This window comes from Ochotona curzoniae, unplaced genomic scaffold (genome assembly GCF_017591425.1).
Source record: "Ochotona curzoniae isolate NIBS_2020 unplaced genomic scaffold, NIBS_Ocur_1.0 contig_1, whole genome shotgun sequence".
In the NCBI taxonomy this organism is placed as follows: Eukaryota; Metazoa; Chordata; class Mammalia; order Lagomorpha; family Ochotonidae; genus Ochotona; species Ochotona curzoniae.
The window spans coordinates 46,477,060-46,495,195 of NW_024464918.1; the positions used below are offsets into that span (position 1 = coordinate 46,477,060).

The 18,136-nt window shown below is 56.2% G+C and overlaps 2 protein-coding genes across 2 annotated transcripts; both read left to right on the forward strand.

Moving 5' to 3' along the window:
* The first annotated feature begins 1,676 nt into the window (after window positions 1–1,676).
* On the forward strand, window positions 1,677–2,651 carry LOC121152855 (olfactory receptor 2C3-like). Its single transcript, XM_040975063.1, has one exon. The coding sequence runs from the start codon at window positions 1,677–1,679 to the stop codon at window positions 2,649–2,651; it is 975 nt and encodes a 324-aa protein (XP_040830997.1).
* Window positions 2,652–16,540: 13,889 nt separating this feature from the next.
* On the forward strand, window positions 16,541–17,731 carry LOC121152862 (olfactory receptor 2B11). The gene has a single exon (XM_040975076.1). The coding sequence runs from the start codon at window positions 16,541–16,543 to the stop codon at window positions 17,525–17,527; it is 987 nt and encodes a 328-aa protein (XP_040831010.1). The 3' UTR covers window positions 17,528–17,731.
* Window positions 17,732–18,136: the final 405 nt, after the last annotated feature.

The following is an 18,136-nucleotide window of genomic DNA, read 5'->3' on the forward strand; positions in this document are numbered from 1 at the left end:
GGGAGATTCTGGAACTTGATAGCAACTTGACTCACACTCTCAAACAGCTCTGCGGCAATTTACCACGTGGCTTTTCATTCACTGTGTGAAGAAGCATACTTTTTCCACAAAAACAGTCGGCATCCCATGAATAAACACTGCCTCATCCCTGTTTTCTCCATAAAAGCCTAAAGCTGCTGACCCTGCACAAGCAAGCCGTGATACAGAGCGTCATTACTCTACAGGGAGACGGCCCCCAGGTCCCCGGCTTTGCGCACAAGCAGGCCGTGGTGCTCCTCCCAGGCAGAGCATAATTAGTCTACAGGGAGACGGTCCCCAGGTCCCCCGCCTCATGTCCCCCGACAGTCACATCATGCTCTGTCTCCCCAGAAGGCACTGGGGACCAGGGAGTGAGCTGAGCACTCACAGCTCTGAGGACCACTCTCCCTCGGGGCAATCCCGCTCCTTTTGCTGGCTTGCAGCGGTTATTGTGTCTACAGACACAGTCTGAGCAGTCATTGTGCCCATGCGGCCTAGAGACACCGAGAGGGTTGCCAAGCCAGGGCACTGCCCAGTGACCATCCTGCCAGCAGCACACAAGGACCACCACAGCCAGTTCAGCCTGGTGAGTGACACTCCAGGCCTTATGGACACGTGCTCTCAGCACCAATTCCCGGGCCCCTACATGCGCATGGGGACACAGACTCAGCCCAGCCAGCATCTGAGCTGGACTCACTCCCGGAGCTGCTGTGCGGGGGACAGGGCAGCTTGGAGCTTCAGGCACCCCCAGAGGCAGTGGGGTTGTGATAGGCAACTCTACCTGTGGCCTCGTGTCCCCAGCCCCACCCCAGGAGCCTTGAGGACCAGCCGTTGGTAACTGCTCCCACTCAGCCCACTCACCCTTCCTTCACATCCACATTGTGGTGGCCGGGCCCAGCTGCAAGAGCCGGACTGTAGCCTCAGGCAGGGGCTCCTTGCTGAGTTCACAGCTCCCCCTGCCGTCTGGGTGTCGGAGCAGCATGTGGCTTTGGTCAGGTGCCCTGGGCCCCCGGCCTGTGCTCACCCAGGGGAGTCCCTACCCTGTGCCCTGATCAGTTTGTCGTTGGAGAGGTGGTGGCTGACAGATGATTTTGCAGCTGGTCCTGTCCAGAGGGCAGCCTAGTAACACTCCTTAGCAGTGTTCTTGTCTGCACTGCCACCAGTGCTGACGAAGGGACCTCCGTGGCTCAGACCTGGATAGGAAGTGAACTGAATGGACAGAAAGTGTGGCATCAGTGACAGAGCAGAGGAGGCATCAACAACAGCGTACCTGTCCCCAGCAAGCAGCTGCTGCCTTCAGACCAGGATCAGGAGAGTGGGGCTCGGGCAGAAGGAGGACCCTGAAAAATGACCTGGAAGGGGAGGTGACAGGCGGGACAGAACAGGGCCACCACTCAGGTGAGGACCAGCCTGGCCACGGGTAGCTAACCCGGCAAGAAGGGACGAAGGCCTGGACAGACTCAGTGGGAGTGCAGAAGGGATGGTGGCCATCACAATATAGTGACTGGAAAACGGACACCAGCAGCTTTGCGGGAACACCTGTTTTGCCCTCAGTCTTCCGTCAAACGCAGCAAGCTGTCTGCAGGGAAGGGTGGGGGCCACTCCTCAGCCACCTGCTGACATCACCCCCGCACAACTTGTGTCCTGCGCCCCTGCCCATGACCATGCAAGGGGCCAACACCAGCTCACCCGCCATCTTCGTGCTCCTGGGCTTCTCGGCACGGCCCTGGCTGGAGCCCATGCTCTTTGTGGTTGTCTTGGGGTTCTACGTCATGTCTCTCCTGGGCAATGGCCTCATTGTCCTGGTCTCATGTGTGGACGTGCACCTGCACACACCCATGTACTTCTTTCTGACCAACCTTTCCCTCCTGGACCTCAGTTTCACCACAAGCATCGTCCCGCAGCTCCTGGCCAACCTCTGGGGCCCCCAAAAGACCATCAGCTATGTGGGCTGCGTGGTCCAGTTCTACCTCTCCCACTGGCTGGGGGCCACCGAGTGTGTCCTGCTGGCCGCCATGTCCTACGACCGCTATGCCGCCGTCTGCCGGCCCCTGCACTACACGGTCATCATGCGCCCTCGGCTGTGCCTCAGCCTGGCCCTGGCCTCGTGGCTTGGGGGCCTGAGCACCAGCCTGGTGGGCTCCACACTCACTCTGCTGCTGCCGCTGTGTGGCCACAACCGCATTGACCACTTCTTCTGTGAGATGCCCCTCATCATGAGGTTGGCCTGCGTGGACACCAGCCCCAACGAGCTGGAGATGTACCTGGCCAGCTTCCTCTTCGTGGTCCTGCCTCTGGGCCTCATCCTGGTCTCCTACGGCCACATCGCTGGGGCTGTGGCCAGGATGAGATCAGCTGAGGGGCGGAGGAAGGCGCTGGGCACCTGCTCCTCCCACTTGACAGTCGTCACCCTCTTCTATGGGGCCATCATCTTCATGTACCTGCAGCCAGCCCGGAGCAGCTCTCACGAGCAGGGCAAGTTCGTGGCCCTGTTCTACACAGTGGCCACACCCGCACTTAACCCACTCATCTACACCCTGCGGAACAAAGATGTGAAGAAGGCCCTCGGGCACCTGGTGCTGAAAGACAGCTGTGGTGTGATAGGACGGCGAGGGGCCAGGGCTGCGCTGTAGGGAGAACCAGTCCAAGGTCACCCAGAGCTGAGTCTGCAGGAGGGACTTTGACACACCTGCATGCCACGTCAGGGTGACACTCCAAGCCCCTCCGGGTGCAGGCTTAAGGGGCGGGTTCAGGTCACTGCACTGCTCCTCCGAGGGCCTCCTGGCCCCCAGCCTTGGCCAGGCATTCGAGAAGCGAGCTGACAGGCAACAGTTCTTTCTCTGTGTATATGTGTGTGTGTGCACCCGTGCCTGTCTTCACATGAAATCATTTGAAATACTAATTTTGGAGGGTTAGATGCTTAGACTTTTATTCTGATCATTGTTGGAACCCAAGATAGAAGGCATTCTGGAACAAAAGTGCTCGCCAGCTATTTTCTGAACAAAGCTTTTCAGCATGTTCTTTGGTTCCACTGTCCCACTGTCGTGTAGCTCTGGTTACTGTGTGCATACATGCTAGCTGTCACCTCATTCACTGTTCACATCACACATCTATGTTCATCATCCCTTGTCTCTGCTCATCCTTTACAACATCTGTGTGAGAGGTTCCGATCCGATGTGGAGTCTGCCCACTTCCCCGCTGTCTGCAGTGAGGGCTGTCTGGATCCACCCATGGGTACACTGGCCTGCATGTGGTCTGCTCCCCAACTCCCATCCCGGAGCCCCTCAGAGTCTCCCTGAGCACAGGAGGTGGGGTTCTCTTGTTGGCCGCAGGGAGCCCCTTGAGCCACACCTGTGCCTGAGCTAATTAGGGGGTCTGCCACAGCCTGGGCAGCCTCAGGAAAGGGCCGCACCCCCAGCAGTAAGGAGACATTCAGTCCCAGACTCCAGGGGTGGGGCTGGAGGCATAGGCGGGCAAGCACTGATCAACAGCTCACTCAATCACCTGTGCAGTGGAGCCTCAGTAGAACTGTGCAGGCAGAACCCTGAGGTCTGGGGTGTTGATGTCAGCATGAAATTCAGTTGTGGGATCCCATCTGGCAGCCAGAGAACTGCAGAAACCCCCATGTGTGATGGCAGAGACTTTGTGAGCCGGCATGGCTGCTGACTCCAGGGAGTGAGGCCAAGGGGCAGCACGGAGCTCTGAGCTGCACAACGCTGCCTCCTTGGAGGGAGGGCACCACACGGCACTCCAGAAATCACAGAGCAGGCTGTATCCTCGGAGACGGACCCATGCTGGGCCAACGGTGGGTAGAACCCATTTCTCCTTGGAGGACCTCGCCATCCTTACCCAGGGCCTTTGCCTGATCGAATACGACCCACCACTGCTGGGCATAATTTGCTTAACTCAGAGTCTGACAATCTCAATAACAATCTCATCTTTTGAAAAGTTGCCTTCACGGCCCACTCAGACTGGCTTTTGGTCAATTATGTGGGTACTGTGGCTTAACCAAGCTGACACATAAAATCAGCCATCACTTTCTTATAAGGATCCTGAAGACACACACACACACACACAGTAGAGCAGCGGGTAGCACTCAACTTGAAGGCTTCCTCAGGGCAAAGGGAGCCATCGACAGCATGGAGAGATGGCTGCAGGAATCCAACAACTCAATCAAAACAACTCAAAAACAAAACGGACTTTAAAGTTGGGCAAGGACAAGGTGTGGCAGCAGAATAAGCTGCTGCCTGCACTGCTGGTGTCCTGTATCCCAGGTTCGAGTCCTGCTGCCCCACCTTCACACCAGCTCCCTGCTAATGCACACGGGAGGGCAGCAGAGGACAGCCCGGGTGCTAAGAGCCCGCACTCACAATGGGAGGCCAGGACAGAGTTCCCGTGAGGACTAACTCAAACGTCACCCCAAAGATTGATAAGACTTGCGCCATCTTAGACCTGGTACCATTTTAGATATCTGAACCTTGTGGCCCTATTCTCCATCAAGCCACTGTAACACTGTGGCCCTGAACCCTATGGCCCTATCCACCAATCCCTCACGACCCCATATTCCCAATATCTACCTCCCCTCTTGCTTTCTTTCTCTCTCCCTCTCTTTCTCTCTCTCTTCCCCACAGCCATCTCTGTGTGAATGAAGATCTCCTATGTGATTCCCTGCATCTGCCATGTGGGTTTGTGGCAATAATTCCTAGCCTGGCTGCAGCTTGACCCAGGCCTGGCTGTTGCAGCCACTGGGACATGAACCAGCAGATGGAAGAGCTCTGTTTCTCTCCCTGTCTTTCCCTCTGCCTTCCAAATAAGCAGAGCTTGTAACAAGGCACAAGGTGGTGATGGGGATGGGGGCGGCAGGACCTGAACAGACATTTCTGAACATAGATATGACCAGCACATGTGGTCATCAGCCATTCTCGGCCCATTCGTGTTGCCCATTTGTGCCATCACTTGAGAAATGGTTGTTCAGATTCTCTGGCCCTTTTGTAACTGACGCTGTGCTTTCTTTAAGTCACAGTGTTTGAGTTCTTCTGTGTGTCCGATGTTAGTCCCTTATCAGATGAACAGTTGGTGACATTTCCTCCTGTTCTGTGGATCGCTTTTTCAGAGAAAGGCAGAAACAGAAAGAGCTTCCATCTGTTGATTCACTCCCCAAGTGGCTGCAATAGTTGGAGCTGAGCTGATCTGAAGCCAGGAGCCAGGAGCTTCTTCTGGGTCACCCATGCAGCACAGGGTCTCAAGAACCTAGGCCGTCCTCCACTGCTTTTGCAGGCCACAAACAGGGAGCTGGATGGGAAGTGAAGCAGCCGGGACTTCAACCAGTGCCCACATGGAACGCAGGCACCACAGGCAACAGCTTGGCCTACTATGCTACAGCACCAGTCCTAAGAACATATTTTTTTAATAAGATTAAAGTTTCATCCTACTAACAGTGTCTGAATTTAAGACTTACCATCAAGCTGAAATAAACAAAGCAGCACAGAGCTAAAGAAGGACCAGACAGAGGAACAGAACAGGCCAGGCCAGCAAGGATCTGAGTGATTTCAGAACACTCAAGACCAACTGCTGGGACCACTGCACACCCACCTACCATTCACAAGTCCTCCAGCTAAACTGACCCAAAATGTGTTATAGATTTAAATGGAAAACCACAAGACTTTCAGTAGAAAAGTTTGGTAGAATACTTTTGGACATCAAAAGCCTAAAGTATAAGAGAAAATCTGGGGAGGGCGGTGCCATGGTGTAGCAAGTTGAGCCTCCACACGAGGTTCCAGAATCCCGTACAGCCCCAATCCCAAGTCCCAGCTGCTCCACTTGTGACCTGGGGAAGCAGCAGAGGACGGCCCGGGGGCCTGGGCCCCTGCACCCATGCGGGAGACCTGGAGGAAGCTCCTGGCTCCTGGCTTCAGACACACTGTCAGGTCATTTGGAGAGTGAACCTACAGATAAAATCCATCTCTCTCTCTCCCTACCCCCGCGCCACCCCCATAACTCTGCCTTTCCAATAAATAAATACTTTCTAGTTGACATGTTTGGCCAAGGTCTGTTAACTGCCATTGTACCATCGACTGCAGGAAAGTTGCACTCTCTGGGCTTGCCAGGAGCCTGCAGAGGTTTAATTTGCAATTTTGTGAAAGCCCACAAGCCTCCTCCTGCAGACCCACAGGGACAGGCCCTTTAGTGCTGGGCAAGACTGCAGTGCTAGGCCGGTCTTCCTTAGTTCAAAAGGCAGCTGGCATCCAGTTAAATAAAGATTCACTTTCTTGCAAATAGATGCCACTGGTTCATTTACATGCAAATGAAGTCAAGCTAAGGTTCCTACTGACTGAATGTGTGAGGAAAAAGAGCCAGATATTCAAGGCCTCAGGGGATTTAGGATTCTGAAATTCTGCATCTACAAACACCAACTGAGCTTTTATTGCTAATAATTACCCTTCTCCTCCTCCCACCTTGGAGTGACTGGTATCCTCTGCCTGCAGGGCCAGCATCCCATAAAGGGAGCCACCTCAGACCCAGCTCCCTCCTTGCTAATGTACCTAGGAGAGCAGCATCTGGTGGTTCCCGTCCTTGGGCCCCTGCACCCACCTGGGAGACCCAGAGGAAGCTCCTGGCTCCTGGCTTCTGCCCAGTTCAGGTTCCTGCAGCCACCTGGGAAGTAAACCAATGGATGGAAGGTCTTCTGTAACTTCTGTAAGTGTCTTTTGAATAAAAACAAATAAATCCTTAAAAACAAACTTTGGAGACACTTGTAAGTCTGGAGGTGACTGCAGCCTGGATCTTTCAAAGGCCCAGGTCTCCTCTCTGCCTCCTTCAGCACATGGATTTTCTGCCCTTTATCCAAAGGAATCGCTAATTGAGAGAAGGGCAAACCAACCCCATAAGGTTCTAACCAGCAACAGTCTCATTGTCATTCGAGGACAGGATACTGAATGACCAGTATTGTCTGGAAGGAAATCCTGTAGAAATAACCATATCCATGCAACCTCCCAGATTGGCTGGAACCTACCAGCCCATCGCTGACTCCCTAAAGATCACGGCCTCACTGACCAATCGGGAGCCTTGCACAGACACACCGCTCAGCCGCAAGTTTCTGTAAGAACTTCACCCTGATTCCTCGGGGAGCCTGGGAACGAAGCAATAGCTGTCCAGCTCCTTACTCCACACTTGGCAGTAAACAGCCACTTTCTCCTGCCACCCCAATGATGTCAGTGATTGGCTTTCTGCTCATAAGAAAGCGTGTGTGTGCCCAGTTTGGGCTTCTACAAAAATGCCTCCACCCAGTTTGGCAACAATGAGTGATGCTGAGGAGAAAGGCAACCCCTCCTACAGTTGGTGCAGCCATGACGGAGAACAGTGAGGAGGCTTCCAAATGCAGGGACCTTCCACAGGAGGCAATGACCACCAAGTGTCCTCTGACAGAAAAAGAGAAATGTGGTGTCAGGCAGTAACACAAGGCAGTACCAGTCGACCATAAACACTAATGAAACCCTGTCCTGGTGACAACATGACAGAACTGGAGGACACCATGTCCACCAGAATAAGCCTGGCGGGCACATGCAGTCCTGCCCAGTCTGACTCCTGCAGGATCTACAACAGCTGGTCTCAGAAACAGCTGATTCAGGGCCGTGGAGGCAGGGAGAGCAGCTCCTGGTTGGAGGACACAAAATCTGACCCAGGAGGAACAGGTTCAGGGGCCCATGGTGCCCAGCATGGAAGCTGTGGTCAGCGCTCCTGAGACTACAGAGCTGGAGTTCTCTCAGTGAAGCGCTGCAAGTGCGGAGTGCTCACTCTGCTGAGCCCCTCCACAGGGCACAGCAAATCCCCAAGGCACTCAGCCCCGCTGACACACAGCTGTCACTTCTCCACTGACTGTTTAAAAGAATGAGCCCTTAGCGTGAGGGCCCCAGGGCTAGGGTGCCCAAAGGCACAGCGGCTGTAGGTCTGAGTGTCCACTGGGTGGCATCTGGGCACCGGGGAATCACCGGGCAGAGTGGCAAGGTACAAGGGCCTGGATGTCAGGCTGTGTGCTCAGCAGATCTGTCCTTGCTGCCTCCAGGGAGCCGATGTTGGGGGTTGGGGAGACTGTGTGCTGCCTGACACCCCCATAACATCCGCAAGCAGATCTAGTGGGGACTGCCTTTGGGGCATCCTGATTAGTTTCAGACATTGCCATTTCAGTCATCTAGGACCACATCGACGAGGCCCAGCACCAGCCTCAAGCACAGACGCTGGTGCGTGACCACCGGGCAGCACAGAGGCCAGCAGCCACACAGCAGTCACAGGACACAATAGCTAGAAGGATGCCCTGGGTGGAGCCCAGTGCCATGCAGACACAGAGCTGACAGTCTTCTCTGTTCTCCCCCACCACCGGGGTTCCTCAGCATCTGGGGCACCACGCTCATGGCAAGAACAAGGAGGTCAAGGAAGGGTGCAGAGCCTGGTGCCCCAGACAATGGAAGCAGCTGCTTCCCAAGAGGTCAGGGTCTGTGGAGGAGGGCGGAAAGGAGGCAGGCTCAGTGAAAAAGTGGTTGAGGGCCAGCACTGTGACACTGCAGGCAAGGCTACCACCTGCACACGCACACACACGTCCCAAAGCTGGGGCGCCTGGGCTGAGCTCTTGGCACACGCAGCCCTGTGAGAGAGGTCCAGGCTCAGGCCCTGGACAGGGGTCCCTGGTGTGTGTGTCCTATGGGCAGTTAGGGAGTGAACTGTGGATGGGTAATTTATCTTGCTCACTCACTTGCTCTCCAAACAAAACTTTATAGAGAAACAGGACAACATCTCAGAGCCAGTGATGATTTTATGTTTTTTTAAAAAGATTCATTTATTGGGCCCGGCGCGGTGGTGCAGTGGTTAAGGTCCTTGCCTTGCACGCCCGGGATCCCATATGAGCGCCAGTTCTAATCCCGGCGGCCCCGCTTCCCATCCAGCTCCCTGCTTGTGGTTCAGGAAAGCAGTCGAGGACGGCCCAAAGCTTTGGGACCCCGCACCCGCGTGGGAGACCCGGAAGAGGCTCCCGGCTTCGGATGGGCTTAGCATCAGCCGTTGCGCTCACTTTCCAATAAAAATAAAATAAATCTTTAAAAAAAAAGATTCATTTATTTTTGTTGCAAAATCAGATATACAGAGAGGAGGAGAGACAGAGGAAGATCTTCCCTCTGATAATTCACTCCCCAAGTGACCACAACGGCCGGAGCTGAGTCCATCCAAAGCCAGGAGCCAGGAGCCTCTTCCAGGTCTCCCACACAGGTACAGGGTCACAAGGTTCTGCGCTGTCCTCTACTGTTTTCCCAGGTCACAAGCAGGGAGCTGAATGGGAAGCGAAGCTGCCAGAATAAGAACTGGCGCCCATATGGGATCCTGGTGCATTCAAGACTAGGACTTTAGCCACTAGGCTACCGCACCGAATCTCATTTCATATTTTTAAACATGTGTTTGCCAGTGTTGATTTGCCGCAGGAAAATGAAATACCTTCTGTGTCCAGCAGGAGGATCACACTGGGCAAAGACATTCTTCTTCTTCTTCTTCTTTTTTTTTTTTTTTAAGAGAGAGAGAATAAGATACAGAAAGATCTTCTGTCTGCCAGTTCACTCCCCAAGTGGCCACAATGGCCCGAGCTGAGCCGATCTGAAACCAGGAGCTTCTTCCAGGTCTCCCACACAGGTACAGGGTCCTAAGGCTTTGGGCCATCTTCTACTGCTTTCCCAGGCCACAGGCAGGGAGCTGGATGAGAAGTAGCGCCGCCAGGACAGGAACCAGTGCCCATATGGGATCCCAGCAGATGCAAGGTGAGAATTCAGCCACTGAGCCATCACACCAGGCCCAAAAACATTCTTGTAAGCTTACACGTCTGGAAACAAGCTGGCATTCCTCTCTGAAACAGGATCATAACACTGAGGACACACTAACCCTAAGCAGCTGAATGACAGAGACAACCCCAGGTGGGGAGCCTCCTTTATCCAAGTTCATGATCTGCTGACCTCCACGCTCTGCCTGGACAGCAGAAACACAGCACACCAGGGCCCCGTCAGTCTTCAGTGGCTTCTGCCACAGCCTGAGCTAGGACAGCTCCCACAGCTCAGCCCCGGGTGAGATGACATGCTGCAGACAACAGGCTGCCAGGAGTAGAAACCCCCAGCACGCTCCCTGCTGCAACACAGAAGACCAGGGCTCAGGCTTAGCAGAGACAGCCCTTGGGAGGCCCCTCCCTCGGAAACGAGCCCCCTCTGAAGAGGGCAGGGACGCTGTCGCCCTCAGCCTGCACAGCACGGCCTCCCCGCTGAGGGAACGCTTTCTTCCACCCCAGGAAGCTAGCAGGGGAAGGGAAAGGAGAGGATGAGGTCAGACCTCAGCAGGTGCCATCACACTCACTCCTAAGCTGTCAGGCAAGACCATGACCAAGGTCAGGCAGCCCATCCAGTTAGTAACCACGGAGGACATTGGACCCCAAGTGCAGTCAGGAGGAGACAGCCCCCTCTGCCAGGGCCACGGCGTGCAGAGCCCAGGAAAGATGAGACCCTGACAGCAAAGATGTGTTTATAGAGGCTGCTGGGTCAGGAATGGCATCAGGGAAAGGACCAAAAAGCACTGACTTCCCAACAAGATGGCAAATGCTGTGCCGGGCATCCCAGCTGCAAGAGCTGGCATGTACCATTTGCCACGGCCAGTACAGGCTGCTGGCTACACAGAACCTCACATTTCCCCCGAGCATGGCATGCTGGGCAGAACCAGGGAAACACACCTGCAGTCTGCCACAGCCAGCACAGGTTGCTGGCTACACAGAACCTCATGTTCCCTGAGCAGTCAGGACAAAAGGCCAAGCACCACCACTGTCAGGAGGGATGAGGCAACAAGGACAGGATGGGAGGTGGCAGCCAGCCGAGACCCCAACCACCTCCAGGTAGATCCACCTCAGTGTAGACCCTCCTCAAGGCAGACCCTCCTCAGTGCAGACTCACTTCAATGTAGACTCACCTCAAGGCAGACCCTGCTCAGTGTAGACCCACTTCAGTGTAGACCCCAGACCCACTTCAGTTCAGACCCTCTCGGTTCAGACCCTCCTCAGTGTAGACCCTGCTCAGTGTAGACCCACCTCAGTTCAGACCCTCCTCAGTGTAGACCCGCCTCAGTTCAGACCCTCCTCAGTGTAAACCCACCTTAGACCACAGACCCATGTCACTGTAGACCCCAAGCTCACCTCAGTGTAGACCCTCCTTAGTATAGAACAGATTGACCTCAGTGTAGACCTTCCTTAGTATAGACCCCAACCCACCTCAGTATAGACCTCAGACCCACCTCACTGTAGTCCCTTAACAGACTCCAGATCCATCTCAGCATAGGCCTTCCTTAGTACAGACCCCAGACCTCCCTCAGCGTAGACACCAGACCCACTTCAGTGTAGACCCTCCCTGAAATAACCCCAGTCCATGACTTCATGTACCTAGTCTGAATCCCACCTGACAGCTCTCCTGGGCCCCTGTGCAGTACAGGCAGAAATACGGCCAAGCTGAGCCTCCAGGAACAGGAATGCAGCAGGAGCTAGAGAAGGAAGCAGCCCTGCACATGACCTTAAGGTATGCCTGCTGGCAAGCTGCCCACCGTGGGCTCTCAGCACACAGCCGGTATCCCTGGGTGACACAGCGCCAGGTGAGCCACCGCTGGTTGGTGAGAAGTATTCCCCACTGCCCCCACCTGGCTCCTGTGCAGTGTGATAGTTTGACGACTGCCTTAGTCGGGAAGCCAGAAATCAGCCCCAGTCACCCTGAACAGAGGCAGGGAGAGCTGACCGCCCGGCTCACAGCCCCCATTACCCTGGACAGAGGCAGGAAGAGCTGACCGCCCGCCTCGACTGCCAGGGTTCAGGGACAGGTCTGGCTCTCGGCTTTACAACTTCAAGCAGCCACCAGGTTCGCTTTTGCCGCCCACTGGATCTGAAAGCAGGGCCGGCTGCTCCTCCCGTGTTCTCAGACGGGAACCCTGGGGACTGGAGGCCATCTGCTACCGAGCGCTGGGGACACCTCAACTGCAACCTCAGGCCTGCGGGGGGCGAGCTGCTGCTGGCCTGGCCCGCCCAGGCACCCCGAGGAGCGAACCCTAACCCTAGCCCCATCGGCAGGCGAGGCCCAGTCTCCCTCACAGGCACCATGGAGATCCCCACCGCGGGAAGGGGAGCAGGGTAACACCAACCGGCGGCTCCGGAAGCGGAATGGGCTGTTTAGTGTCGCGGGATGTGAGGTCACAGAAAGGGACGCCTGGACGGTAAGCCCGGTCGTGTTGCGCGCGGCAATTGGGCGATGTCAAAGCCGATCCGTGTCGAGCCTTGGGATTGGAGGCCGGCCGAGGGAGGGGCCGGACTCGGTGGCGCGTCCCGGGGCAGCTGAGCTTCCCGCCGGCTGGTCCTTCCTCGGCCGGGACCGGCTGGGGCGCGGGCTGACCTGCCCAGCAAGGTTCCGGCGGCCTCCCTCGCCACGACCTGCAGGGCCTGCGGGACATGAACACGGGTTCGAGTCCCGGCTGCTCCGCTTCCCATCCAGCTCCCAGCCTGTGGCCTAGGAAAGAAGCAGAAGACGGCCCAAGGATGTGGGACCATGCACCCATGTGGGAGACCTGGGGAGGCTCCTGGCTCCCAGCTTCAGATTGGCCCAGCTCAGGGCATTGCAGACATTTGTGGAGGTGAACCCACAGATGGTAAAGATCTCTCTCTCTCTCTCTCTCTCTCTCCTTTTCCTTCTGCAAATCTGCCTTTGAAATTAAAAGTAATATCCTGTGACATGGGGGGAACCTACAGAAAAATGCCTGCTCGTGGTTGAAGTGGGGAAAGCCAGGCTGAGAACCCAGAGCCCCCCAGGCCTGTCCAGCCCCTGCCCAGCCCTTGCCGTCCCTCGCAGTCCCCACATGTGAGACTGTGCTGACACTTGGAATCCAGTGTTAGGCCTGGGCAAAGAGGTGGTCGGGGTACCACGTCCTGCACTTGAGTCCAGCTTGCCCCCAACTCCAGCTCGCCTAACCCCAACCCTTTGACACACTTCGTGAGAAAGCCTGGACCGAGTTCAGGGCAGAGCCTTGCAGTTCCGACTGTTAGTTTAACCGTCCTATGAGGTACCACCTCTCACCCATAACCTGCCGAGGTCTCAAGAGTGGAAAAGGAGGTGGCTGGGTGGACCAGTGCAGCGTGGTGGACAGCAGGGGATTCCTTTGGAAATCAGGACAGTGACCCAGCAGTGCTTGTTCTGGGGATGCCCTCACGGCAGCCACGATACAGGACCAGCCCAGACCTCCACTGCTTGGGAGACAGGGAAGGATAGGGAGGGGCCTGGGCTGAGCAAGGTCAGGGAGCTCAGCTGGTGCTCCCCCATCTCCCTGGCAGGGACTCCTGTTATTGGGGTGAAGGTAATGATGGGGAGACTGGGGGCTGAGGGGGTCTGAGAGGCCAGCGTGCGTGACGGACATGGCTGCAAGGGCAGGAAGGACATCACCAACAATTTTACAAGGCTCATTCGAAGTGCTTTCCGGGGAGTTGGCACAGTGACACAGCAAGCTGATCCTCTCCCTACCATGTCCCAGCTGCCCCACTCCACGTCCAGCTCCCTGCTGTGGCCTGGGACCAAAACCTTGGGACCACCCAGGGAATGGGATTGGCTGGACCAAGCTGGCACCAGCTCCCAGCTAGAAGAATTTCCTGGTTCCTAGCTTCAGATCAGTGCAGCCCTGGCTGTTGCAGCCATTTGGGGAGTGAACCAACAGATGGAAAACCTCTGTCTCTTGCTTTCTCTCTGTAAATCTGCCTTTCCAGTTAAAAAAAATTTTTTTTAAATAAGCCTTTTCTTGACCTAGTGTCTTCCACCAACTTGCACTAGGGTTTTTTGTCTGTATTTACTTGCCTGTGTTCTGGGCAGGATGGGTGACCAGGTGCAGCCACTCAGCTGGGCAGAGCTATGCTGCCCACATGCCCTTCTGGACTGTCCTTCAAGACAGCCTTTGTAGCCACTGTCTGAGAGAGGACATGAGTTAATCGTCTCAGCAGACTCCTTGCATGATTAACTGCTACGAGTAAGCATTGGCTGTAACTCAGAGCCACATGCTCAATGTCAGCACCAGGTCAGCCATGTGCCCCTGAGGGGACAGTCCACACTCTGGCCCTTGGTCACTGCGCACTCCTCCTGCTCCTCCCTCTGTTGACCAGGGGGACAGTCCACACACTCTAGTCCCTTGGTCACTGCGCACTCCTCCTGCTCCTCCCTTTGTTGTACAGGGCCATTAGAGACAGGGCCATCTGTGGTGTTTCTTGCCTCCTGCTTTCTTTCCTCTCGGGTCCTAAGAGCTGTGGCCCGGTCACCTTCGTCCCTGGCTTCCACTTGGGACACTGCACAGAGCTTCTATCATCACTCATCTGCAGTCAGACGTGCCCGCTCCTCTTTGCTTGGTCACTGGTGTCACAGCTCTGCTGCAGCCCACAAAAAGCCCATGTGGAGAAAGAGAGTGAGGCCAGGCAGAACTCAGACCCAGAGCAGGATGGGCATGCCCCCCGGGCTCTCAGGGTCAGACACAACTGTCGGGGCTCATCCAGCAAGTCAAGAAAAGGGCACCCACCAGCTTCCTGACACCTTTGACCCTTACCCAGGAAAGCCCTGTGCTCCTCAGAGCCAGTGCCCCTCCCTCCAAGCATTGAGCACCCCAGAAAGGAAAATGGAGCTGTCACCCCTGCCTACCCTCTGCCTTCTCCTGCCCCATGGCTGGGACTGCATGTCATGTGAACAGCCTGGAGGAGCCATGAGAAGGACAGATGACCACCCAGGGAATGGGATTGGCTGGACCAAGCTGGCACCAGCTCCCAGCTTCCCTGGAGGCAGTTCCACCTCTGCCTTAGCGTTAAAATGTGGTCCTCCTGCTGATGCATATGTCGTGGTCCCTGGGCTGGCCCATTAATTACCAGTGTCCCAGGCTTCCACACATGGCCTCAGTTGCCATCTAACCACTCAACACTAATTAAGCAAAGCATCAGGGACCAAGCCCCAGCTGGAAGAGAAGGGGAAGTCTTCACTCCCCAAGCTGGGGACCTGAAGCAGAGCTCCCAAGAGGGAAGGGGCTCCCAGGGGCATAAGCTCCCCAATGAAAGTGGTGAGGCTTGCCCTGCTGCACCGGTAAACCTGCTGCCATTGTGGACAGGGACCCGTGGGGCACACTCGCCGGAGGAAAACAGAAAGCTGTAGTACCCCAGAGCCGGCCACAACCCAGAGCCACCTCACCACCTACCCAGAGTGCCCGGTCCAGGTAAGGCCCAGGCCGGTGAACTTATCTGCCTGGAACAAACCACAGTGCATTCTCCTGCCCCACACGGAACTGCCTCCTGCAGGATCCCGGCGCCCCCTCCGGTGAGCGGTGATGCTCTGTGATGAGCACTCAGCCACACGGTGGGCAGTGCTTCTGGCAGGGTTGGGGGGCATGAGGCTGGTGCGTGTTTGAGACCTGGGTGAGGATGGGTGCTCTCAACTGGACAGGACAGCAGAGTGGAACAGGCAGCCTCTATTCCCAAATGATCATGCTTTGCCACTGGGCATGGAGGCCCTGAACCTCGTCCCCACTTTTTGTCCCCCTTGTAAGAACAAAGCTGGCCCAACCCAACTGTACAGAGAGGCCAAGAGCCAGTAGTTGAGCCCCGAATTGGCCAGAACAGCACGAGGAGATTGAGGAGGAAGAAGGCATGGTGGGGTGAGTGGATCCCTGCCCCATGGATGGTGGGTAGCAGGTTGCAGGCAGCTTGGCCCCCCTCATGGAGCCCCAGCTCCTCTTCCACGGCCCCTCACCACCAGAAAGGAAACCTTGGGGCTCAGGACCCCAACGATGGGTTCAAAATGGTCCCAGAATCGGTCAATGCTTCCGGAACTAACCATGGAGCCACCTGCATCAGGCAGCTCTCGGACCTTACTCTGAACTGGGGCTTGCAAAGTTGGAGACTCAGAGTGGGCTCCAAGGAACATTGTGACCCATATAAGAGACAGTGCACAGTCCCCCTATATGTGTGTCTGTAGAGGACAGTGGACAGTCCCCGTGTGTGTGTAGAGGACAGTCTTGTGTAGAGGGACAATTTTTCTCCTAGTGATGGTGATGTCCAAGGCATTGTGGTATCCCTGCAAGTAAACCTGACTCCACTTTGCTGACCTTGTGTCCCTGTCGTCCTTGTCTGCCCTGCATCCCTGTCGTCCTTGTCTGACCCTGCATCCCTGTCGTCCTTGTCTGACCCTGCATCCCTGTCGTCCTCAGCTGACTCTGTGTCCCCTGTTATCATTAGCTGACCTATGTCCCCTGTTGTCTGCTCTGGCAGATCAGGATCAGCTCCCAAATCCAGACTCTGCCAGCAGGAGAAGCTCATTGCCTGGGCCTCCTCCATGTCCAGGCATCCAGTGGGGAGCAGCTGAGGCCAGTGGGCCAGCATGAGATTTGGCAGGGATGTGGTCGGTGCTGCCTTCTCTTGCGCCCACTCACACAACTCCACACCGGTGCCAACAGATGCCTCCACATGGGAGGTGACAACCAGAGTACCTGGGGAGGCCCCCCTGGGGCCTTCGTCCTGCTGGGTGTGTCTGACAGGCCTCAGTTAGAGCTGGCCCTCTTCGTGGTCCTCCTGGTGTCCTACATCCTGGCCATGCTGGGGAATGTGGCCATCATCCTGGTGTCCCGCCTGGACCCCCAGCTGCAGAGCCCCATGTATGTTTTCCTCAGTCACCTGTCCTTTCTGGACCTGTGCTACACTACCACCACTGTCCCCCAGATGCTCACCAACATGGGCAGCTCCCAGAAGACCATCAGCTACAGTGGCTGCACTGTGCAGTATGCCATCTTCCACTGGCTGGGGTGCACTGAGTGCATTGTCCTGGCTGCCATGGCCCTGGACCGCTACGTGGCCATCTGCGAGCCGCTTCGCTATGCCTTGGTCATGCGCCGGCCACTCTGTCTGCTGCTGGTGGCTGTGGCCTGGCTCAGCGGCTTTGGCAACTCGCTGGTGCAGGTGGTCCTGACGGTGCAGCTGCCCTTCTGTGGGCGGCAGGTGCTGGACAACTTCTTCTGTGAGGTGCCGGCCATGATCAAACTGTCGTGTGCTGACACAGCTATCAATGACGCCACGCTGGCCGTGCTGGTGGCCTTCTTTGTGCTCGTGCCCCTGGCACTCATCCTGCTGTCCTACAGCTGCATTGCCCGTGCCGTGTTCAGGATCCGCTCAGCCCAGGGGCGGCGCAAGGCTGTGGGGACCTGCTCCTCCCACCTGCTGGTGGTGTCTCTTTTCTACCTGCCTGCCATCTACATGTACCTGCAGCCGCCTTCCAGTTACTCCCAGGAGCAGGGCAAGTTCCTCTCTCTCTTCTACTCCATCATCACACCCACCCTCAACCCCTTCATCTACACCCTGAGGAACAAGGACATGAAGGGGGCACTGAGGAGGCTCCTGGCCAGGGCCTGCAGGCTGTGCTGCAGACAAGGGTCTGGGATGGGGCAGCCAGCCTGGTGAGGACTCGGGCCAGCATCTGTGCCTGGAGTGATCCTTGGCTTGTGGCAACCTCCCAGGGCAGATGAGCACCTCAAAGTCCACTTGGCCTCTGTGTAGCCACACCTCAAGTCCTGAGGCTGCCTCGGAGTCATTTCCCAGGTGTCGTGGGCTACCAGCCTGGTGCCCCCCTTGCCCATGGCAGACACAGGCTTCTGTGGGTTTCAGACTCTGAGCTCTGGGTGACAGCTTCACCACGTTTCTCCTGTGACCTCCAGGTCCACTCTGTGGCTCTAGCTTCCTTCTCTAGGAACTCCACCACTCCGCCACCACCACCCTGGCCATAGGCACACCTGCCACAGCTCTACCTGAGCCTTACAGGTAAAATAAAAGGGCCACTGCTGAGCTGAGGACAGAGGCATAGACAAAATGTAGTTAAGGACAAAGAAACAGGCTGACCTTGTGGCACAGTGGGTTGAGCCTCTACCTGAGGTGCTGAAATCCCATATGGTACCAGTTCAAGCCCCACTTGCTCTGGTTTCATTCCAGCTCCCTGCTAATGTATGTGGGAAGCAGGGGAGGGTGGCTCAGTGCTTAGACTCGACAGCCATGCAGGGGACTTGTTTGCAGTCT